Consider the following 23,948-nt stretch of genomic DNA (forward strand, 5'->3'; position numbering starts at 1 on the left):
TAGTTTTCAATATATTTCTAACTATGTTTTGTCTTAGGCCTAGATTGACGATTTTTTTGTTTGCAACTTGAGATTAAGAAGAGAAAAAAGTTATGTTAAATTTCGTAAATAAATTTAAATAATGATAATCAAATTTTTGGTGAAGTGATTTTAAAGCCATCAAGTTAACTATTAAGTTATGGAAGCTCTATATGATTAAGTTTCATTTAAATGTTTCAGTAACTATTCAAATTTCAGATTATAACGACATTTGTGCATCTCTAGTTGTTTACAGTTTAGTAATTGGTGACAAAGTATCCTCAGTCGGATTTCACACTAAACAACGGTTAGTTTGCCATTTAAAAAAGTAGGATTTTCAAAAATATTTGTGCGTTATGGCAAAATTGAGCTTTTACAATAAAAATAAAAATACAAAGATCAAAACTATATAAAGTTTAAAATTGCTAGCATTTTTTATCAACCTGTAAAATAATAATAAATAGGCGAAAACATTTTTATTGAAACTGAATTACTTTTTTTTATTTTTTAAATTATTCCTCCATGCTTATTGACCATGTTAGTACAGTAGGAATTATTTTATACAATTCTGCTATGGGCGCCACCCCACATTTATTTTATTTCTCCATAAGTTTTAAACACCAAATATATGTTTAAAAACTGCCAAAACATTCAATTTCATTTGGTTGTTTGAATTGAGTTTTTTTTTCAATGTTGTCAGCTTTATCATTTTAGACTCAACAAAAAACTTTGAAAAAGAGGTTATCAGCGCTTGTTCTGATTGGCATAACACAATTAGCACAAACTGATTTTCATATTTTTTCAGTGTAGTTTTAATGTTCTGGGTTTGAATACCAATCATTTTTTCGTTTCTTCTAAATATTAACTTTTTGCAACAGGATTTTTAGAAAATATTTAAAATTTGAAGAATTAGTTACATATGACAAGCAGAATTATCACTTTTTTTAAGTGAACACGTTTTTTTTTTCATTTTCAGGAAGTTAATTTGTTAAATTGTCAGACATTTTCTCGCTAAAAACTGAGAACTTTCAATTTTTAGGCAAACTCACTTTTCACTTTTTTGTGTACTTTTCTGACCAGGTTCAATTTTTGCTATGAAAATGAGAATACAGCATTTTTCATATATTGTTTTTAAAAATAATTGTTGAGTTTTTCAAATAGTCCCAAATCACCAGATATTTTTGCAAATGTTTTTTTGAACATTTTATATGATCAGTCAAAAAGGTATAAATTTGGAAGTCGATAGAAAACCTTTTTCTATGCACTTATGGCACATTAATTTTTTGGATCTGAACATCAAAAAATGTTAAACCATTTTATGAGAAATTTTTGTCCAATTTTGGAGATCTTTTTTAAATTTAAAAACATCTCAATTTTGAAACATTGTTTTATTTCTTTTAGTTCTTTGTGTTTTTTTTTCAATTCGTATTTGACATTTTAAAAAATCCACAATATTGCAGTAATGGGCGATAAAATAACCGGTTTGGAGGTTGAGATTATTCCGGAAATTTCAGAAGTTCAACCTGAATCTCTTCAAGAACAGAACGCCTCGTCGTTATATTACCCACTTTTCTCGCAATATATACCTCTTTTATTAACTGGAACAAAGAAAATATTAGAGGACATCGATTATTGCACATGTTTTGCGGTTTTCGGTGTGGTTTTTGTGAGTGCATTGTACTTTTTGCACATTGTTGGTTTATGCTATGGGTGAGTTTTTTGAGTCTTCAAAATGAAAATCGAGCCAGACATTAAAAAGTTAATAAAAAATTTTCATAGAATTCTGTAACCAAAATAGAATCTCGCAGCTGCCTAATTATGAAAATATACTTTCTGCAGCAATTTTTATAATTAGGCTTTTTGTAAAGTCTATGAAAAGATTTGGAAATAGTTTCCTACTGAACCTCACATGAGCTCATTTTTCATTTTTATAAGTTTTTTTTTTAACTTTCAGAAAATAAATTGTTTCAAATTGAAAAAATTATAAGATTTTTAAAAAGTTGAGGGAAATTACATATCGTAATTTTCTAATTCATTGTTGCTACAAAAAACTATTTAAAAAAAAACCATCACAAAAAATATGTTGACACTCGGGACCAGTAGAGGGGAGTCAGTCACCCTACCGAGTGACAAACAGCGTATTACAGATACGCGCGGAGAGACACGGAGCAAGGTTCGAGCGGCATTGGTGATAAGCGGTGCGGAGAGAATAACAGTACACAGTTTCAGATGAATTCCAGTTTATTCAGTGGATATAAATAGGAATTAAAGTGATTAACAGAATGGAAATGGTGCAGAAAGGTCCTGAATCACAGTGTCTGCGGATGGGTAGCCGCTGACTCGTCTGGAGAAAGTAGAACAGAATGAACGATTGGCCTAAAAGTAGGTTAGAATTATTGTGTGGATTTACGGAGCTATGACGCTTCGGAATAACGGGAGTTATCGGAGGAGCGCGCTTGCATCGGGAAATACGCAAATGGCGGTAATTCAAATGGGATGTATTATTAATAGATAATAAACGGAAAAGGACAACGGAGAGTGAATGTATTCGCGGATAATGAGTGGTGGCGAGTGGGTGAGCCTGACCGGTCATATATCTGCAAAGTTGGGACGCAGGGAAAGCGTTAGGCCCAAATCACAACAAAATACACTTTTGGCTTTTTTCGAATTATAAGCAAGTCGGACGACAACAAATATGAAACGATATTCACAAGATTTTGTGAGTCAAAAGTTTTTTTTTTAACTATGGAAACACGAAATATCGGCTTCAAAAAACCGATGCAATCCCCAATAAAATATACAGTTAAATTTTGTTAAATTTTTTAAACAAATTTTCCAGGGTTATAGAATTGTTATCTTAAATAAATACTATTTTAAACATCTAACATTTTCTTTTCACAAGTTCTTGCTCGGATTTTCGAATACTGTTTACACTAGCTGTTTTTTTCTAAAAGAACCTGTTCCAGAAAGTATCGACTCCACCGTCCAACCAAACCCAACCCTTCACTACCCGGAGTCTCAATTATCAAGCCAATTATAGGAGCCGACGCTAATTTATACACAAATTTAGAAACATTTTTTACAACGCAGTATCACAAATTTGAACTTCTATTTTGCTTTGACAGATCAGATGATCCAGCAGTGAAGGTAGTGGAGAGCTTAGTCAAGAAATATCCCTCAGTTGATTCAACTATGTTTTTTGGTTAGTTCTATCCGAAAGAACGAAATTTTCAACAAATAATTCCAGGTGGCGAAAAAATTGGCCTGAACCCAAAAATCAACAACATGATGCCAGCTTATAGAATAGCCAAGTACCAACTTATAATGATTAGTGATAGTGGAATATTTATGAAATCTGACGCAGTTTTGGATATGGCAAGTACAATGATGAGCCATGAGACAATGGCGTTAGTGACGCAAACTCCGTATTGCAAGGACAGAAAAGGGTTTGCTTCGGTTTTTGAGCAAGTGAGTTGTATTGAATGGTCAAAACAAACAAAAACTCTAGCAAGTCAAAAAATTGCGCGCCAATCCAAATTTTGAAGCGTCTTACGCTAATTTTTATCGTTGTTAACGTACTTGCCTGTTTTAATATCGCCTTGAGTATTTCAGTATGGGCTACACTTGTTAGTAATCTCCCCACATCGACTACTTCTTCTTTAACATTGATACATATAGACTAAATAGTTTTAGATATATTTCGGAACCTCTCATGCCAGAATTTATCTAGCCGGAAACTGCCTCCAATTCAACTGCCCAACCGGAATGTCATCGATGATGAAAAAGGAAGCATTGGATGAATGTGGCGGCTTTGCTGCGTTCAGTGGATATCTTGCCGAGGATTACTTCTTCGGGAAGAAACTGGCGTCTCGAGGATACAAATCAGGAATTTCTACACATCCAGCGCTACAAAATTCTGCTGCGGTAACCATGACGTCATTCACGGATAGAGTCTGTCGATGGGTGAAGCTTAGAATGGCAATGATGCCTCAAATTATTTTTGTGGAGCCGCTGCAAGTGAGTCTTCATAGTAAAAAGTATTATATTGGGGGAGGTGGAGAATAAGCTCCAGGAATCTTTGTTATCATTACGCTATTTTATGTGACAATAGATTAAAAAAATTTTCATACCATCAAGGCCTTAACTCGGAGCCATTTTTTGAGGCATCTGTCCGATCGCGCTTCTTTTCCGCTGAGTTGAATAAATTGGTTTTGTTTAATTTAAAATGAAGTATGTGGATTTATTGAAAACTTAAAAAAAACCAGACTAGTTTAAAAACAACATTTTATTGATCGTTAAAAAAATATTAAATTGTTTTTATTTATAATAAATTCAAATTTCGGAATGTCAAAAAAAAGTTCCTTACTATTACTATGACTCCTATCTATGACTCCTATCCTTACTATGACTGTTTTGCATTATTTCTGCATGCAAAATCATATATTCATATATGAACATTTTTTAACAACCAACAAACAACTTTTAAAATTTTCACCTTTTTTAAGCTTCTGTCAAATGAAAGCACATAAATGATACTATAGATTCCTACAATTTGAGAACAATCTACCTGGTGAAAAAAATTATGAATTTTGGCCCGGAACATATTAACCCTAATTGTTCTTGCAGCCGCAAATTTGAGAAAAGAAGTGTTCAAGTGAAAATATAACAGTTCAACAAATTTCAGGATTGCTTCCCTTCTGCACTCATAATTTCCTTCAGTCTCAACTACATTGCTAATATTGATATGCTTACAACAATCATGCTTCACGTAGTGTTTTGGATTACTATGGATTGTATGGTCATGTGCAAAATGCAGGTATGAAAATGTTTATTGAAAAAATTATTCACAACTGCAGTTGAATGTGATTCACCGGTAAAAGTATACATTTGTTGACAAGATAGAGATTTTTCCGTTACACTTTTCAATATGTGTGGAAAAGTGTATTTTTGAACTACAGCCATAAGATGCGTGGGCGGTTGCAAATGTTCAATTTGAGGGTAGAAGTGACATACACAGGTAATGCGGGAACAGTCCAATGGCGGCTCAAAAACCGCGGACAGCTGTTTCGCTAAACGGCATATGAGTTACTTTTGTGTTGAGCTTGTTTTTGTTATTGTTTTACTCTGTTCTTAGCCTGAGAGTATTTTAAGAACTAACAATGACAAAAACTGTGTTCCAAACAAATAGGTCGTGAGCCGGCCGAAAAACAGTATTTGAAAGCCAATTTTTTGTCTTGAAATTTGGTATTTGGTTGACTTTTTTCTCAAACCATTTGACAAAACAAGAACATTGAAACTATTCTATTTGTGTATTTTCGTTTTGTAGTTACTTTATTTTTTAATTGTTTGGTTTTTTTTCAGCCAATAAAAAAACGGTTATAGTTTTTCAAAGAAAGCCATACAACAGTTCAAAGTGAATTTCAATTTCAAGAAAATCAATCAATAAAAAATATAATGATTTTTTAAATAGAACTGTTCTGTTTAAAAACTTTCAATGTTTTTGGGTTAAACAATTTTCTGAAAAAAACTTTCGAGGTAATCCAAATATCAGACTTTGAGAAAAAGGTGGAAACACTTGAAATCTACAGTAAATAACTTGATTTTGAAAAACTAAATGAAAGTAGTAAGTTTACATAAATTCTCATAAAAATTTTCTAGAATAAACAAAAACTGAAAATGTCTCATTTTTTGTGGTCCACTTTTTTTGGAATAGCTCAATTGGGTTAAGATTCGTTTTTTTTTGCTCTAAACATACAAAACGTGATTGCGTTAGATATTAACGTCACATCGATAACAGCTATTGTTAAAAATCAATAAAAAAAATCTCCAGAGTTTTTCGATTTTTTCAGAACAAATTAGCAAAAAAGCTGGCCGAAATAGTTGAAACTCATAGACTATATATATATACTACTGACTGTATATACTGACTGCCTACTATAAGTCTTCAAAATAAAATTTTGGAAAAAAAACATAAATTGACGATATACTTCAAAACTTATTTGCCGACCTAATAACACGTAACACTGCCGAACAACCGCCATTGGACCGCATCGGGCTGTCGTCGGCTGAAAATAGCCCCCACCGGAGGCTCGGTTTTTGAAGTTTAGTTGGGCGCCAGATAGCCGCATCCGGCCCGCCGTTTGACCATTCCCGCTTTACATGTGTTCCTTTGTGATTAAAATATATTATTTTTTGTAGTTTCAGTGTTTTCTCAATAAAAAAAAACGGTATTTCATTTCAGAACAAGAAAATGAGCTTCTCCCCTTTGAAATTTCTGTTGATTTGGTTGCTCCGCGAGCTATTTGCTCCATTGGTATTCATCAAAGCCGCACTTGATCCATCGATCCGTTGGAGGGACAACGTTTTTCACCTGGCTTGGGGTGGGAAAATTCGCAGTCAAACTTCAATTTAGATCACGCCCAAACATTTGCTCGATTTTTTAAATGAAATACTATGTAACACTTTGTCTGTAACATTTTGCCTTTTTTACACGTTCCACAAGTTCTCTTGCACTTTCCCTAAATCTCCACAGTCATTATATCACTACTTTTGTTCCTGCATCATGCGACTTGGCGGCGGGCCGCTTCTTTTATCAGTATTTTGAGTTTTAAACTTCTAGGGACTTTTGAACCATTTGAAAACTTGATACTTCTGTCTTATAGCCACGCAAGTTTTTGAATAATGATTTAGTTTTGTTCGTCTATATTTCCAATAAAAATTTCAATTTTTCAGGCCTTTTCCTGAATCAAGAATGTTTAAAAATTTGAGTTGGAATTTATTTTCTTTATTTTTCTACTGTGAAAGTTTTCAAGGCGTTGCCGGTAAAACAATCAAAATCTGAAGTTTCAAAGACATTCAAATATAACAATTTCACGTCAGAAATAGAAAGCAAAACCTAGTTGTTGGGAAAAAAGAAGAAACAAAAAAAGTTTATATTTGGAAAACTTCCGTACTTATAATACACAAAAACCGTCTCAAAATATTCAAGGTATTTTTTATAATCTTAAAAGTATTTGAGAGGGCTGATTTTGTTGTTGGAATGTTCTAGGAAATATTCAGAATTTTTTTTGAAACGCTTAATAAGAAACCATGAGAATGCCTACCACTTTGGCGCGCGATTATCTCGTAGCGAAGACGCATAAATTTCTCGTCGTCGCATGTTCTCTCTGCTGCCGCCATTTTCGCACCAGACAGTAGGCATTCTCATGAACTCATGGTTTCTAAATAGAAGACTCGAGAAATTTTCGAGACACCGCGGCAATATTCTAGAAACATTTGGACACTATCTCGTTTTTATATAGGACTTGAGAAATTTTTTGAAAGAAAATAGCACCTTATCTGTAAAACACTCTTACAAGTAGTTACAGTAGACGATGAAGACATGGTGACAGATGAAGATTGGAGAGTGGCTGGGTTATAATCCCGTTTTTCTCGGCAAATGTTAATTGTTGAGCAACATTTGGACAATTTCAATGTGAAGCGACTTAATGTCCATCATTGCAGGGTGAACATGGCAGTGACAACGTCGCACCTTTTATTCAAATGTCGTCATGTTTTGTTGGACTATTTTCAGATGTGGCGATTGTCGCTCTATTGACCATGTTTCAAATCCGCATTAACATACATCTAAATCTCATGATTTCTCAGGTTAAAATCATTTTTTGTTTATTTGGTTGATTTTGTAAGCCGGAACATTGAGTTTCACAGTGGTATTTCAACAAAGTCGCACTAAAGTTGAAGGCACAAATGTAGAAATTTTAATTTCCTTATCAAAGTGACAGCGTGACGACAATCAATGTGTTGACAAGATACACGGTACAACACAGTTTTGTTAAACAGATCAGCAGAAATTGATAATTTTTCAAAGTGGTGCTCCAAGTTGAACTACATTTAAAACATTAAGCACATGCAAGATACTCTAAACCGTATATGAAAACAACGCTTAAAGTTGTTGTGCAATCTTAAAGGTGGAGTAGCGCCAGTGGGGAAATTATTAAAAACCACTCCTTTGGTCCCAAAATAACCAAATATCATGAAAAAAAAAACTTTTCAAATAATTTTTGATTTTTTTTTATTAACTTTCAAAAAGTGGCAATTACTCAGTTTTTGCCACTCATAATTTTGGAAGTCAACCAAAAAAATTTTTTTCGACATTTTTTATGTTTTAATTTTGTTTAAATTATTAAAACATTGTAGGGGTTGAAACATGCGACATTTCTTTAAATATCCTCAAAAGCCCGTATTTTTCAAAATTTTGGCAATTTGCCAAAATTTTTACCGGAAATTATGAAAAATCTAAAAATGTTGTTTTTTGTTTTGGTTTTTTGGATCATGTGAATCATTATAAGTGCATTCAGACAAAATCCCCATTGGCGCTACTCCACTTTTAAAATAAAAAATTAGTGTTGACACCCGCAGTCGCTGGGGAGTCAGACCCAACGGGTGAGAACGGCGAAATGTGTGTTCGCGCGGAGGACACGGAGCTTGGACGAGCGGCGGATGACGATGAGCGGTGCAGAGGGAATAGCAGTACACATTTAGATAAATCCAAGTTTATTATGAATAAATAAATGGAATTATCAACGGGAACAGACGGATGACGTGGGGACGGGTGGCATCCGTGGAGAAACGTGTGAAGACTGAATGAGTTGGCCTAAAAAGGCATCTGAATATTTGTGTGGATTTACGGGAGTACGACGCTCCGCAATAACGCAAGTGTGCGGGGGGGGGGGGCGCACTTGCATTAGGAAATACGCAAATGGCGCTAATTCAAATAATAGTATTTAATTAGTTAAAGAATGGAATGTTTCTGAGTGAACGAATGGAACAGAGAGTGAGCGACTCATGCGGATGGTGATTGTGGGTTCGTGGGTGAACCTGACCAAGCGCCTATATCCGCAAAGTTGGGACGGACGGGCTCTGCGGAGCCCAAGTGACAACACTCCGGGGGGGAGGGCAGAGGCTCGACCATGACTGACAGACTGTGTACATAATTGATATAGGGCGCCTTGGCCTTTCGAGGAATGTAATCTCGGGTTCTACCTGGTGGAAGGTTGGCCGCGGCGTGATCTGATGATGAATCAGGAGTCGTCGTGTGAGGATCTCTGTATCCGAGTACATTGTCATGGAAGTCTGGATTAGGCATGTCGGAGTCGATGCCGTCAAATTCCAAAGCAAGAAGTCCAAGGGGTAAGTGGAGCATCTTGACGTTCATACGGGCTGATAGAGTACGTGATTTTGCGATGAGTAGCATTGTCTCGTATTGTACGTTCGGGGTACTGCAGAACGCATCGACCGGGAATGTTGGCCGTCGTGTGCGATCTTCGCAGGTGTGCTTTTCTGCGGCCACTTTTTTGTCTCCTGGTGAGTTGAGAGAGTGGGATAATCCTTGGAAAGTAGGATTTTTAAGTGAGATAAGCTGGCATACGGAGTGTAGGTAGCACTTTTCGTTTGCTTTGAACCTAGCGGTGCGAAGTTCGTTCGCGTGATTGGTTCTATGAACTTTCGCAATGGAAGGCCTCTTGAGGTTATTGGAGTCCTTCCAAGACTTGCCCGGGAACATTGAACACCTGATTGGTATCATTCTGTTTACGATTTTTGATATATTTAAGAGAGAGTGTGTGAAGGCTATTTCTCTCTTGGGTTGGTGATCAATGTCCAAGATGGAATTATCTGTAGACAACGTATAGACGATGTCGCTAGAATCCCAGATGTAGCCCAAGAGTTTGATTTCTCTGGACTCTGCTCTATCTTCGCAAAGAAGGTGAGCCATGATAGAGCTTATATTTGTAACAAACTCGCTCAGCTTCATGCTCTTGTCTTTGAAAGAAAACTTAGCTGGCATGACTGGAGGCATGATTTTGTGAAAATCATTTGCGTCGAGCAGATGTTCGTCAATGTAGAGATTGTCTCTGATGGCAGCGCTTAATAGTAGTGTTGTGCTTGACACTTTAAGCGGGATTCTTGTGGACCAGTAACGATTGTGGATTATCGATTCTTGGTAATTGACCACCTTATGATAATTTAGTGATATTAAATTTAGTGATAGAATTTTAGATACAGCGGTCGACGCATCGTGGAAGCCTTGTGACACTGGCTTGAAAAAGCTGGTCGGGAAGAGACCGATTGCCTTGGGTATGACATGTTGAAAAAAGGAGTCCATTAGGGACAAAAAAACAACAACCGTAACGCGTTTTGAGACAGTGAAATGACTTGTATCTAATGGCGACACATTCCGTAGTGTTGGGAAAGGTTGGCCATGAAGGTCGTTATGAGAGACCATGAAGTTAAATATTTGGAGAGAGGGAACGTTGACGCAACTTGCTGATTGCGAATCAGCTTTTGACAGGGGGCTCTGTGCGGTTGGCCCCGTGCCCGCCCACAATGAATTAGTGGGAGGTGTTGCGAGTTCCCCTCTCTCTGTGGAGAGGGAGATCACGAAATAACCGACTAGCCGGATCCTCGTGTATTGGTGAATCAGAAGCTTGTTCGGAGACTGATGACCAGGGTGTGGTGTGCATGGACGCCGCGATCAAGCCATTTTCGAAGCTGTTAATGTGCTTGCGAATTCTCTCATAAAGAATATTTGCGGAAGGGGTTTCCAAATCAGTGTAAAACTCCGTGGCTTTATCTCTGAGGGAGAGAGGGAGTTTTCCGATGAGACCCAAGGTGATCCGCTCGTCGGAGGCTGAGAGACCCGATGCGGTCAGTCTTTGCACCAAGAGCTGGTGGGAGATGAGATCTAGTTTCATTTGTTCCGGATTGGAATGATTGAACTTGAGCGTTCTGAATTGCTCGAGTAAACCTCTTTGAGTATCTCCTTTACCAAATACAGACTCTAACATGTCCATAGTTGTTTTGTAAGCTACCATGGAATCATCGTGATTTGAGATGCATGGCAAGGCTTTTCCGAGCAGGTGACTGCGTAACATGTTGAACTTTGTCACTGCTGGAAGTCGAGGATTGGCAAGAACGACTGCATTGAATCTGTTCTTGAAGGCACGGAAGTTGCCAGTGCCGTCAAACTTTTGCAAGTGTTTGGCGTTGCTTTCGAAGTTGACGACTCCAAGGACTCGGCTAGAGACTGAAAGAGGAGGTGAAGTATCACCCTGATCGAGCTCGATCTCACTTTCCGCTTCTGCCTCAATATCACTACGATTTGAGGAGCGGTCAGCGAGGGCCTGTAGGCGGTTCGACAGTTCGATGTTGATTGCTGCCTGAGCTCTTCTCGCTTCCGACTGATTATTTTGAATGCTAGTGATGAGTCGACCCATGTCCTGAATGGCTTGCAGGATCACGTTGTCCGCTTGCGCGGGAGAAGGATGGCCATGAGCAGTCTGAGGTGAAGCAGACTGAAGAATCGGAGCCTCAGCCAATCCGGGTGGAATGGAAGTTTGTTGCGGTGTGAATCGCTGACGCTCTAGAATGGGAGAGGCCTCCGATTGACGTCGGTGCTCTTCCATCATGTGATTGTGAGCGGCTCTGATTTCTCCGAGATCGAGCACTGGGCTTCTGCCGAGCTCTTCGTTTTGTTCGGCCAATCTCTGCTGTTCCGCGAGCTTATCCTCTAAGGATCTGATTCTGATTTGGTCTAACTTGCGTTGGTGTTGTTCTTCAGCAAGTTCGTCGGCTAAGGTGGATTGATGAGACCACCTGTCGACATCAGAATCTCGGATTCGGGTCACTGTGCTGAATGGCGACGCTGTCCGATACATGTTAATCGGGGAATCCCGTGTTGGATGTGAAAGGATCGCTGATGTGATCGTCACTCTGGGCTCAGGAACTTTGATGTGCTCGTTCCCTGATATGACATTGTGATCTGAGCCCATGTTTGTATTGAGATCTTCGAGCGCGTGATTGATGCTGCTCAGATCGTCCGACTCGGATTGTGATGAGTCAGCACGTACGGAGTGAGTACGTTGTCATGACGAACATGGGGGGTCACTGGTAAGCCGAGAGATGACAACTCTCTTTCCAACATGACGATGTCACGTTTTGCCTCGTTGAGGAGGGCTTGAGGTTGGAGTCCTGCAAGATGAGCTTCCACCTCTTTGTGATAGGTGTCCCTATTGGGGGAATCTCGCAGTGCCGGTTCTTGGAACTTGTCGTTCACGAATTGGCGTAGGTTCTCCAACTCCTCCGCGTAATGCCGAAGTTTGATGAGAACTTGATTCGCATTGCGGAGGATAGCGTTCTCGATGGGAGGAGAAACGTTCGGGTTGCAACCAAAATGTTCCAGCATCGTTCTAGACGCTTCCTGATGAAACTGTCGCGTCTTATTGACGATGCGGGTGATGGTACCCTTGATAGTGGCGGCTGGCGATCTCAAGTGGTGTGGGCGACCACGTCTCGAGCGTCGGTTTGATTGCCTGCCTGAGGGGTTACCTTGAGCGGTAGCCGATGAGTCACCTTGAAGGGTGGCCTCGGGTGCCTCTGGGTTGTCAACATGCGGGGTGTCGACTTCCGGGAGACCTTTTGAAGATTTGGAGATTGCACTCATTTCCAGGGTGATTGCCAAAGACAATAAATCCAGTTAACTGAAATGAGTGAATTTTGATTGAGTTGTTTTGAATACTCAATACTGTTGGAGTGTACACTTCAATCTCCGAGGTGGAGATGATGTGTGTATTTTTGAAAACCTTTCCCCCTCATTCTTTGATCATCTAACAAAATGCATCTGAACCGAGTGCTGTAGCTCCCGCCGGTATGATCACGGTGGGATCAGATGGGAATGAGTGGATCCAGGGACGCATGGTTCAAGTGGACATTATGCTTTCCGAATAATGTAAACTCTACGTCGTTTGACATTATGTTTTTTGGATAATGTGTACTCTGCGGCGAATGACATTACGTCGCTAGAGTTTTTGTGGTTTGTTGGATTTCTTTGTGGGAATGACTTAATGAAAATCCCTTCTCGAACCATTCAGAGATGCAATCTGACCATGGCACCTACCAACTGGTTGAACCGACTTGTTGGCTTTTTCTTTTTGAGTGGAAATGTGGCATGTGGCTCGAGAAGTCTCCTAACAATGTCTCAAAGAGAGTAGCGGAGCCGTAAAACCAAGTTCGGATCTGGATGACCGGTCAATTTCAAACATAGTTTACTTTTCTGAACCGAGTTTTTATTGCTCGTGAGAGTAATATTAAACTCTGTCTAATATCAAGTGACATTGTGTTTATCAGAACAGACCTGGACGTCAACTGAACGAATAACTTTTGATTTATGTGGTTTTGAATAATTTTGACATATTTTTGCCAATGTTGTGTACCAAGTGTGATAGAATTTTTGAATTGAAATTTTATATTTGATATTTGATATTTACGGACTGAGACAGTTTAGTTCATCAGGAGAACTTTATTTGACGGGAAATTACCCAAAAGCAAACGAAAATTACAATACGATAGGTGTGGATCGAGTAATTAACAGTGTCTCAGTCTTTTTATAATTTGCTCAAGCTCCCATTGTTCCTGGTTGAGTGGTGGAACTGGCTATGAATCATAAGAAGTTGGGGAAAGAACTTCTTGAGAATAACTCACTTCTGGATTTTGTACTGTTTCAAATCCATGGAAGCCACGTGCGGGTTTCAATTGTCCGATCTTTTTCAGATCTTAGGGTCATGGGGGAAGAACCAGCTGAACTGACAGGTATGTAGAAAAGGGTGGCCAGGTCTACAAATGTAGGTGGTTCTCTACGTTGACGCACAGGGAGAGGAAATCTCGGAGCACTACCACGTGTATTGGGATGACGTGGTGCTCTCCACATGTCTGAAAAGGAAGGGGTGTGAACTTGTTTCAGACAAATGAGCAATAAGCTAGTTAAGCTGTGAAGCTTTGGAAGCTGAATGATGCTTTTAAGGTGATGCTGTTTTACTGTAGGTTCAATTGGGTAGTTGAGCCGCAGAGATATTTGATTTGAAGCCTTGTGTTTTGAAATCAGGTAGGCGACACGTAGGAGACGTGTTTTGAAAAGGTCAAGAACGTGAGACGACGTTTTGAACTTTGTTTGATTTTGTGAATGAATACAGAGGCTTTATCCACTTTGTGACACGTTGTCAAGCTTGTTTTGACTTTTATGAAATATTACAGAGGCTTCATCCACTTTGTGACACGTGTCGAAGCTTGTTTTGATTTTATAATTGGACTTTGCGAGAGGGGATGCTCGTAGTCTATTATCAATGCTAAGGTCTGAATTGCTGAGTGATGCAGCACCTTATATTGATCTATTCGTATTAGTTGACTTATTTCCAGTTAACATGTGGAATTACTATCGAGGACTTATGAAAGCACCTTGCCATCTTACGGCTAGTAGACACCTCTGAATTTCCGGCAATGTGTGGAGTCAATCCGAGGATTAAATTCAACAAGACACTCTGAACGTCTGCCAGACATCCGATTGCTAGAAGCTCCTAGGCCCGTCGACTTCGGAGAATCTAGTACAAGTCGTGACAAGAATGGGGAAGCTGCCACCTTGAGCACCCTTGAAACAGCCTGTGCATCAGAACTTTAGTACATTCTTCATGACTAAATACTAGGGGTGAATTCAAGACCTTTTCTTTCATCGCGTTCATCAATTAAGAACAACCCCTAGCTGCTCGAGGGCTTAGTACTTTCGTGTGGTATAGTACTTCACTATGAAAAAGCAAGAGTTTCCAATTGCTTCTGTTCTGATTCGGAGCAACAAGAACGTCTTCGAATCTGTCGGACGCTTTTGGGGAAGCTCCGACTGACTGTCGACGTTTTCTGAACGATTGTCTGAGTGATTCGTGTGATAGAATCGCAATCGTAAACGATCGTTTGAGTGATTCGTTTGACAAATCACAATCGTTTTTTGGGAAGATTGTTTCTTTGGGAGACGAACCTTCTTTGAAATTTACGTGACTTACTACGTAGTTAGAAGCCCTTTGGGTGGGAACCTCATGATGTGTAGATCGTGTGAAGTCATAATATTTGATGTAGGTGGTGAAACCGAAGACTAATGAATTACCCACGGTTGTTCTGAAGGGTGGCCGCGAGCTTAGAGATCATTTGAACAGTTTGGAATCTCTATGACTGTCGCTAGTGAATGTTGCGATGAGATCCGACTTCGAGTTGAAAGTTCGAAGCAATAAGATTTTGATGACCTAGGAGTCTCTAGTTTTGATGGTGAAGCCGAGAGACTATTAAGCCTATGATGCCAACTGTTATATCTAGGTATGAATAGATCCAGTTGTTTTTGATAAGCTCAGGGAAGGGAGCTTATGATTAGCGTTGAGTTAACAACATTGTCACGGTAATAAAGTGTAAACACTTTTATTTTTGATACAACTGCACCCAGGGTGGGAGTGAGTGTACAATCCAACAGGTTTTGAGGGCAATTGAGGGCAATGAAAGGAAAGTTGAGTGAGACAAGTAGAAACGAGAGGATGGGAACTCGATAACATACATTTAAGGATGGCCTGAGGGGAGATAACAACGAGTTCATCACTTAAAAGGGGTTAAGGATGGCCGAATAACAACAACAATAAATGGTTACAATTTAACAATAGATATGGATGGAGGTGATCACCACATATTATTGCTCCAGTGACATCATCCTTGTACGGAGCATAGCGACGCTTCCTGGATAATTTTTGATGGTTGGCCTTGCGGTTGACATCGCGCTGTGGGGCCTGCTGCTTCTTGGCTTGAGCGCCTTGCAGCTGTTGTTGTTCCTAAAGAAATGAGGGTGGATGTTCATTAGGATGTTGGCTATATCTCACCTTGCGGCGCTGAGTGCCGGCCAGATTGTCGGTGACTCCGACTTCCAGGCGGTTTCCACAGAGCTTCACCTTGTCCTCTTCGGGCTCACCGTCCGACATAGTGGAAGCAGTCGGTTGTAGCGTGTCCTGATTGGATGCACAACTGGCAGATGCCCTGCAATTAAAAGCTCTGTTGGAGAGGATTTGTTTTACGCTGAAACCTCCCGAAGAAGAAATTAATTATTCCATGGGAAAATTTGAAGATAGATTCCCCTGTGATCAGCGAATTTTTTGATTTTTGAAATCGCTGTGGTATTTTGAATTAAAATCTTACGTGGCTTTTGTATCCTGCATAAGGTTGGCCAGAAGTATCGGGAAGTTTGACAACTCGTGTTGGGACCTTCGTGCTCCTTGGCTTGAAGGGTGGCCATGAGCTGGAGCCTTGGATCCATGACGTTGATATCCTTGTGAAGGATGGACATGGCGCTCGTGAAGATCCTTATGAGCATTGCGGCCTCCGGACTGAGCAGAAGTTAAGTTCTGCAAAGGAGTTTTATTATTTTCAGGAAAAAAATTGGCGAGAGGTTCCCCTGCGACCAAGGTTTTCTTTTACGTGTTTTTGAGATACGAGATTTGAAAATAAAATCCTTACACGGCTCTGTGATCCGCTTGAAGGGTGGCCATGGATGTCCGAGCCAGACGATGCTCTTTGGGAATCCATTCTGCGCTCGTGAGGTGAAGGCTCAGCGGTGGAATCCTGTAAAAGAAGTTAATTATTTCGGAAAAAAAATTGGTCAGGGGTTCCCCTGCGACCAAGGTTTTTCTTTACGTTTTTTGACAATAACGAAATAAATAATTAAATTCTTACCAACTCGGAAGCGCCGCTTGAAGGATGGCCAGTTGGTTTGGACGGCTTGTGATTGCCGGAAGGTGGTCTTGAAGACATTTTCCGCCGAGAGAGTGATTTTCTGGAAGAAAAAACGAATAATTACGAGTCTCAGGAGGGGGAGACGTAAATAATTGACGGAAAATGTTTAGATTTAAGTAAAAATCATTAGAATGCAATAGAAATGCGAAAAATATTCGAAAATCGACAAAAATCATGACGAAAGATTTTGGGATTCGATTTCGAAATTGCGAGTGTGCGGTTGCGCGTCGCGGTGTACACAGAGTCTGTGCATACACCGTTGCGTACCGTACTCCTCGGAGAATCTAAATTCCAACTGTTGAAGGTTTTGAGAGGTGATTCAGTGGATTTTGTGATGGAATCGTTGGAAAAAAGATAAATTTGCGGAGATATCGAGGGAAAATTGAATTTTCAGATCATTTTTATCGCAATTTTGTGCAAAACGAAGATTTTGGAGGAAATCTCTGCTGAAAAGAGATAAATCGACGAGGATGGACCCGCCACGCGGTTTTCTTGAGAAAACAAGTCCTTTGAACACGAAAATGACGACAAAAATGCGATAAATCGCAATTTGACTTCAGCTAATCCTAGAAATTGCGTCATCTGTCGACATAAAATTATCTAAACGCGGAAGGGAGGGCCGAGCAGAGACATTGAGCCTAGATTGCAGATTTTGGCTGAATTTTAGCACATTTTATGACGAAGCAAAGGGAATTGAGCTGAAAACGACGAAAATGGGTAGTTTCATCGAGATTCTTCAGAGAAGGATGCTCCGGGGGGGGAGATTCTCTTCAGAATCGAGTTTACGCAAGATTACGTAAGATTTTTTTGACCAATTTTAGGTATTTTAGCGCGGAAAACTCGTGATTGAGAGCGATAAAAGGCTAATGAGACCAGTTTCGAGTGTGATAATCGAAAAGGAATCAGAATTACACGTAGAGAATTCAGATTCGTGTGTGAAAAAACGAAAAATGAATTGGAGACGAAAATATTCGACATTCGAGCGGGAGGGTCGAAAAACCAGATTTTGAGCATGATAGAGTCAAAATTTAGCTTTTCCTGACTGTTTCGATCCATTTTCGAATGGGATAGTCGAAAATGAACCTAGAAAAGGCGATAATTGACGAAAATCGACTTATCTCTGGCCGCTGAAAGCCGCGCCACGTGCCTCCTTGACTCTGGATCCGTTTCCGGCTCGGAACTTAGTGATTCACGAGCCGGTTAGGTCGATGCACCAATGTTGACACCCGCAGTCGCTGGGGAGTCAGACCCAACGGGTGAGAACGGCGAAATGTGTGTTCGCGCGGAGGACACGGAGCTTGGACGAGCGGCGGATGACGATGAGCGGTGCAGAGGGAATAACAGTACACATTTAGATAAATCCAAGTTTATTATGAATAAATAAATGGAATTATCAACGGGAACAGACGGATGACGTGTGGGACGGGTGACATCCGTGGAGAAACGTGTGAAGACTGAATGAGTTGGCCTAAAAAGGCATCTGAATATTTGTGTGGATTTACGGGAGTACGACGCTCCGCAATAACGCAAGTGTGCGGGGGGGGGGGGGCGCACTTGCATTAGGAAATACGCAAATGGCGCTAATTCAAATAATAGTATTTAATTAGTTAAAGAATGGAATGTTTCTGAGTGAACGAATGGAACAGAGAGTGAGCGACTCATGCGGATGGTGATTGTGGGTTCGTGGGTGAACCTGACCAAGCGCCTATATCCGCAAAGTTGGGACGGACGGGCTCTGCGGAGCCCAAGTGACAACAATTAGAAAGTTTGGCCAAGCCATTTCGGTTCTAATTTTGGCAATTTTAGCAGCTCTTCAAAAATTTCCTGTATACCAAATTGTAATTGTAATTTGTTTGCGCCATTTTTTAAAGTTTAAATTGGTATAACAAATTTTCCAAAAATTTTCAACAAGTTCTTTTATCAAGGTATGTATAAGTCACAAATTGTAAGCCAGACATATGGAAATCTGGTTTGTAGTTTGTGCTTTCTTGCACATAGTTGCTGATTACTAACCCGTAGTTTTGTTTTGCTATCTATAGTTTTGAAAAATTCTGAACACACTTTGTAACATATTTCAAAAGACGATAATACGTTTTTTCTTCGATTAAAAACAATAGTTTAACAAATTGTACTACTTCCAGCAATTTCTAGGTATAAATAGTGGTTAATAATCAATCAAATAGTTTTCTAAATTTGAGTTTCATTTTTACAGTCACTTTGTGTTTCTTTAAAAATTTGGGTTTTTATTTACAGCAAAAAATGGTCAACTACTTAGAATTTGCATATTTGGAAGTCGGCCGAAAACGAATGTTGTTTCAATTTTTCCTACTGGTTCCCATTGCTGGTTGATAAAAATTGTTTTAAATGCTTGTTTGTCATTTTTCGTTTGCCAGACATTCACAAAACATTTAGTTTTCCAAAAAATTAATTTTTATTTGTGAGGTGGAAAAGTTCAAAAAAGATTTGTGAGGTTTTTTGTTCGGTTTCTAGTTATAAATTTAAAAAAAACTCTTTTTGTTGATTGCTCAAAATTATTTGTGTCTGCTCTAGTTCAAACATGAAGCATGAAGAATGTGTATAAATGTTGGCGTTTCGCCAAAAAATTGAATACAATATTCTGACATGATGAAAACAAAATTATCACTAGCATTACTCTATCTTACTGCGGAAACAATTTTTTGTTGTAAATTTTATAGATATTCAAAATTTGAAACAAAAAAACAGTTTGCGAATAATAAATTTTGGAAGCCACCTTGAATTAAATCAATGATTTTTTTTCAATTTTGAATTATATTTCAGCCATAACTCCCCAATCACATCTCACTTTCTCAAACGTGATGCCTACACTCTACCTCTCAACTGACTACACTGTAACCAATTGGAAGGGGGACGGCAGTCCACTGTCTTTCTCGCGAGTCGATAAAGAATACACATACACACACACACACACATTATCGCACACTACCTCACTCTCAATCTTTTTTTTGACGTTCAGTTCTGTTTCATGTGGTTTTGTTTTTTTTTTTGTTTTGAAAGAAAAAATGTAAATTTTCCGAGAAAAATTTAAAATTAAATTGTTAGTTACAGCATTCGTTCACTTTAGAAAAAAAATGTATGTAATTTTCATTGTTAGGCAAATTATATTGATTTCTTTTCACTTAATAAATAACTTATAGAAAGTTAAAAATTTTTGTAATTGTGGAAATAAATTACGGTCTCATAAATTTCTATAGTGAAACTATATTTATGTTAATTTTTTAGTTTGTACCGTTTTTAATTTTATTTAATTCCCTAAAATCAATAATTTGTAGATGATCAAGGTCATATTCCATCTAGTTTCCGCGGTTCTCTACGCAGCTGTTTGCTACCGAGACACCACCATTGTCACTGGAGCACTCTTGCCAATCCCTTACCAGACATGGTCCCGATTTGTATGGCTGACTATTATTGACTTGGTGAGTTGTTGTTTGAAAATAAAAACCTAAACTGGTAATAAAATATTGTAAAGAAAGTTGTATTGGAGATTTTATTCCAAATTTCTTAGATTTTAGAGGTAGAAAGGCAACATTTTTTAATTACTCGTGAATGTAAAAAAAAAAGTGAAAAAAACTGAATTTCATGATGAAAATTCTTGTACACTAGAAATTGAACGTTCAATCAATTGAAATTTGTTAGTTTATTGCAAGAATTGGAAAGAAAAAAATATATACACATGGATAACCATAATCGAGTCCACGGTAAACTTTAAGGCAAAGCGAGTAAAAAACCCAGTAAAAATTATGAAAATTATCGGGGTATTTTTGGCGAGCATTTTTACGAAGACCCTGCAAGTATTATGCTGAAAAGCTAGAATTTGGAGACGTCGGCTGCGCGCCAGCACACAGGCAGCCAATACGAAAACTGGCGACTTATCAACTATTGATACAGACGGATTTAAAAGAGTTTGTGGAGTGATAAAAAAGAGTAACAGGAAGAAATCCTGACATTAATTATTCGGAAGCATATGATATTTTTCAAAGTTCGAATCGATTAAAACAAGTGAAAAATTCAAAAAAGGGTTTATAGATTTCGACAAAAACTTAAAGTGGATCACTTCTCAAATAAATATTTCGTTGAAACCAAATTAAAGACAGTGCATCTATGATAGATAGGCCTGTGTACATGTGCACAACCTTTTTTTGTAATTCTTGTTTATCTCGAATATCGTTCGTTCAAAAAAGATTCGGCTAGTTTTTCTGAAGACTAGAGTGTTTTCTCTATTTTATATTCTAAAATTAATGTCGATATACTGAATCATGAAGTTTTGGCAGGATCTCAAACAACTCAATCATATTTAGCAAAACATCACTTTGGTGTCACAAACTTTTTGAGTTTCATTTGAATATACCGGCGTTTTTTAAGTATGTTGATCGTTGAAATTGCATTTTTCTAGAAGATCGAATATTTTTCTATCATTATTAACAACGGAAATCATGTTCCATGTCAATCCGTTAAAAGTAAGAGATATTTTTCAAATGTAGTCAAAACGGGTTTCTTGTGTATTTGTGAAAATTTCAGTGGAATTCATGTTCCACTGAAAATAAAACTAACGAACATGATTCTCTCAACTTGTAGATAGTCATAAACAAATTGTAAAACAATTTTCGTTGAAGTTGTAAAACACCAAAATTCTACGTGCAAAATGCTCTTCACAAAATCGAATTATTGACAATCGACTTCATTTCTCCGACTTCACGAGCTTTATCACTAGGTATCCTAGACCTGATATAAATGTTTTGGAAAAATTTATATTTATCAGCAATAGCATGCTTCGGGTGGTTTCAAAAACTATGTTTTACAGTTACAGTCATACCAAATATTCTTGAAATAGCCCACTTTATGTTTTCTCGTCACTACTCGCGCACCAACCTCGGCCGTGTTCCCAGATTTGGGAAGGTGTGTGAAAGCGCAGAGAAAGATCAATTTAAATTTTAAACTGTTATTGTATTTAAAAATACCTGAAAAGTCCAACTTATCAAGGTGGAAGTTTCTACCATTTTTGTCGCAATCGTTACGGTTCTGGATTTGTGTTACCATAATTGCGCCGCACCCTGCACATATAGTGCTCAACTAAATTAATGTGTTCAAAAATTTGTATAAAGTCGATTTATATAAAAATTCCTCGAAATTTATCAAAAAACGCAACTTTTATAATTATATTTTGATACAACTTGCACAAAATATTAAAACGTTTAAATTTTCAAAAAAACAAAAAGTGGAAAATCATCAAATTTTCCGAGACTGAAAACTTTTAGCACATATATGTATATTTTTTCAGTACATGCAACTTCTCTACCACACCATTGGTTTCATCCTCGCCGTCGTTTCCCCGAACAAGAGACACATCATCTTTGACTATTGGGCACGTGCTCTCACCGGACCCATTGGAGTTGTGAGTTTTTCAAAAATTTATTTAGTAAATAAAAACGAATTATTAGTTTGAAAAACGGAAGATACTAAGTACTATTTTTCCAGGCGGTCACCGTTCTTTTCTGGGGACTCTTCCTCTTTGACCCGGCAACACTGGCTCGTGATGAAATGGCAATGAAGATCCTGACACTTTTCTGGTTCAATCACGGACTTGTAAGCACTTCATGTATACATATATTCGTTCAATATGAAGTATTTTTAGCACACCCTCCCCGCAATCACTGCCCACTTGGACCTTGCCATCTACAATCATACTTCGTTTTCAACCAGCGCCATCCTCAAGGGAATCGCTGTTTTTGTGACGCTCTACTTGATTGAGTAAGGGCTATTTGGATTTAAATTTAGGATGAAGATATTGAATGTTTAAACCAGAAATAGGTGGAACTTGTCAATTACCAATTATTGGTGAGCCAATTGTGTTCTCAATCTATGCTTAAACATGATGACAATTTTCACTAAACTCAAAATTGAAAGTGTCGGAAAAATTATGGTCTGTAAAATTTCGCCGACTTTTTTTGATGTGAAAATATTACTTCAATATGGTTTAATCACTTATTTATTAATTTTATTTATTTAAACTAGTATGCTATTTTCAAAAAAGTTTATAGGAAAATGAATAATAAGAATAGGAACATCAAAAAACATGTATTCAAAACGAAAACGCTCTGCTGAATCGACATTTTGCTAATTTTTTAAAATAACTTTTTGCACGAAAAACCCAAGCTTTGCCACATTTTTCCAGTATATATAACCTTGTTGTTTTTCAAAGTATTAACATTTCAAGATACAATTTATTGATAAAATCATAACTTGTGTATTACATGCCCTCATTTTAATGGTAATTTTTTAAGTTATGGAAAATAAAAACGTGAACCACACTTTTGTATTTTTAGGCTTAGGATATAACATTTTCTAAGCCTAAAAAGGAAAAATGCATATCACGTTTTGTTTAATTGGAGGAATTAGGGAAAATTTAATTTAATTTGAAAATGAGGGCATGTAATACACAAGTACCATAACTTTTCATGATGAGGAGAAATTTTGTCAATCTAACCGAACTTATGCTAAATAGTCTCAAAAATTTTATATGACTTTTCGAGAGAATATATATTTTATAGTTCCGTTTTCCAATACCTTAAAAAATCACTTCTGAAGCTCAACAGTAAAGACAAATTGGAATTAGGAGCCATTACTATGAAAAAAAAACACTTAAACATAAAACTAGAAACAACTAAACATTTGTTGGTAAATAAAATCTACTCAAGACTTTATTAATGCAAAATAAACTCTAAAAACCGTCAGTTTCCAGCCTCCATTACGTCTTCTACACTTCTGGCTTCTGGGCGTACCCGATTCTCGGAGAACTTGCCGCACCATTCCGCCTTGTGTTCATTGCTGCCTGCATGTTCATTGTCTACCTCGGCTACGTGTGGCTATCTTTCCTCGGTGCCCTCGTGCACGGAGTCGAGAAACCAAAGAACAAAAAAAGAAATTAAAATATTTATTTTGCTGTGGTTTTTGATGTGTGTTTTTTATAATGATTTTTGATGTGACCAATTGTACTTTTCCTTTAAATGAAATGTAATCTTAAATGTATTTCCGACGAATTCGAGGCCTGAAAAGTGTGACGCCATTCGTATTTGATTTGGGTTTACTATCGAATAATGAGAATTTTCAGGCTTAGGCTTAGGCTTAGGCTTAGGCTTAGGCTTAGGCTTAGGCTTAGGCTTAGGCTTAGGCTTAGGCTTAGGCTTAGGCTTAGGCTTAGGCTTAGGCTTAGGCTTAGGCTTAGGCTTAGGCTTAGGCTTAGGCTTAGG

At 38.1% G+C, this 23,948-nt stretch overlaps 3 protein-coding genes and 1 non-coding gene across 5 annotated transcripts; 2 read left to right on the plus strand and 2 right to left on the minus strand.

Annotated features, from left to right (window-relative positions):
- Nucleotides 1-237: 237 nt before the first annotated feature.
- cgt-2 (Ceramide glucosyltransferase 2) lies at nucleotides 238-6,745 on the plus strand. Its single transcript, NM_078456.6, has 7 exons — nucleotides 238-325; nucleotides 1,479-1,728; nucleotides 2,985-3,220; nucleotides 3,266-3,486; nucleotides 3,712-4,035; nucleotides 4,703-4,834; nucleotides 6,260-6,745. Exons 2-7 carry the CDS (start codon nucleotides 1,481-1,483, stop codon nucleotides 6,428-6,430), a joined length of 1,332 nt encoding a protein of 443 aa, NP_510857.2. The 5' UTR covers nucleotides 238-325; nucleotides 1,479-1,480; the 3' UTR covers nucleotides 6,431-6,745.
- Nucleotides 2,245-2,352, minus strand: anr-17. Its single transcript, NR_102263.1, has one exon.
- Nucleotides 6,746-15,290: 8,545 nt separating the features above from the next.
- H11L12.1 (Telomerase-binding protein EST1A) lies at nucleotides 15,291-16,704 on the minus strand. Its single transcript, NM_078460.5, has 5 exons — nucleotides 16,603-16,704; nucleotides 16,387-16,491; nucleotides 16,069-16,274; nucleotides 15,756-15,909; nucleotides 15,291-15,707 (listed from the first exon to the last, which is right to left on the minus strand). The coding sequence occupies exons 1-5, from the start codon at nucleotides 16,678-16,680 to the stop codon at nucleotides 15,492-15,494; spliced, it is 759 nt and encodes a 252-aa protein (NP_510861.1). The 5' UTR covers nucleotides 16,681-16,704; the 3' UTR covers nucleotides 15,291-15,491.
- Nucleotides 16,705-19,966: 3,262 nt separating this feature from the next.
- On the plus strand, nucleotides 19,967-23,732 carry cTel55X.1 (the record flags this gene model as incomplete). Of its 2 annotated transcripts, none has more annotated exons than NM_078463.8 (5): nucleotides 19,967-20,117; nucleotides 21,980-22,093; nucleotides 22,177-22,284; nucleotides 22,334-22,449; nucleotides 23,434-23,732. In NM_078463.8, the coding sequence occupies 5 exons, from the start codon at nucleotides 19,974-19,976 to the stop codon at nucleotides 23,651-23,653; spliced, it is 702 nt and encodes a 233-aa protein (NP_510864.1). In that variant the 3' UTR covers nucleotides 23,654-23,732. The 2 variants fall into 2 exon arrangements, with proteins under 2 accessions (NP_510864.1, NP_510865.1); NM_078464.8 differs by having other exon boundaries at nucleotides 19,974-20,117; nucleotides 23,441-23,726.
- Between the last annotated feature and the right edge of the window lie 216 nt (nucleotides 23,733-23,948).

This window comes from Caenorhabditis elegans, chromosome X (genome assembly GCF_000002985.6).
Source record: "Caenorhabditis elegans chromosome X".
NCBI classification, from domain to species: domain Eukaryota; kingdom Metazoa; phylum Nematoda; class Chromadorea; order Rhabditida; family Rhabditidae; genus Caenorhabditis; species Caenorhabditis elegans.

Coding starts and splice junctions, on each gene's coding strand:
- H11L12.1 (NM_078460.5), bottom strand. CDS start 16,680: ATGTCTTCAAGACCACCTTCCGGCAATCACAAGCCGTCCAAACCAACT. Junction 16,492..16,602: donor CAAGCGGCGCTTCCGAGTTG/GTAAGAATTTAA, acceptor CTTCTTTTACAG/GATTCCACCGCTGAGCCTTC. Junction 15,708..15,755: donor CCGGCACTCAGCGCCGCAAG/GTGAGATATAGC, acceptor TCATTTCTTTAG/GAACAACAACAGCTGCAAGG.
- cgt-2 (NM_078456.6), top strand. CDS start 1,481: ATGGGCGATAAAATAACCGGTTTGGAGGTTGAGATTATTCCGGAAATT. Junction 1,729..2,984: donor ATTGTTGGTTTATGCTATGG/GTGAGTTTTTTG, acceptor AACCTGTTCCAG/AAAGTATCGACTCCACCGTC. Junction 4,835..6,259: donor TGGTCATGTGCAAAATGCAG/GTATGAAAATGT, acceptor ATTTCATTTCAG/AACAAGAAAATGAGCTTCTC.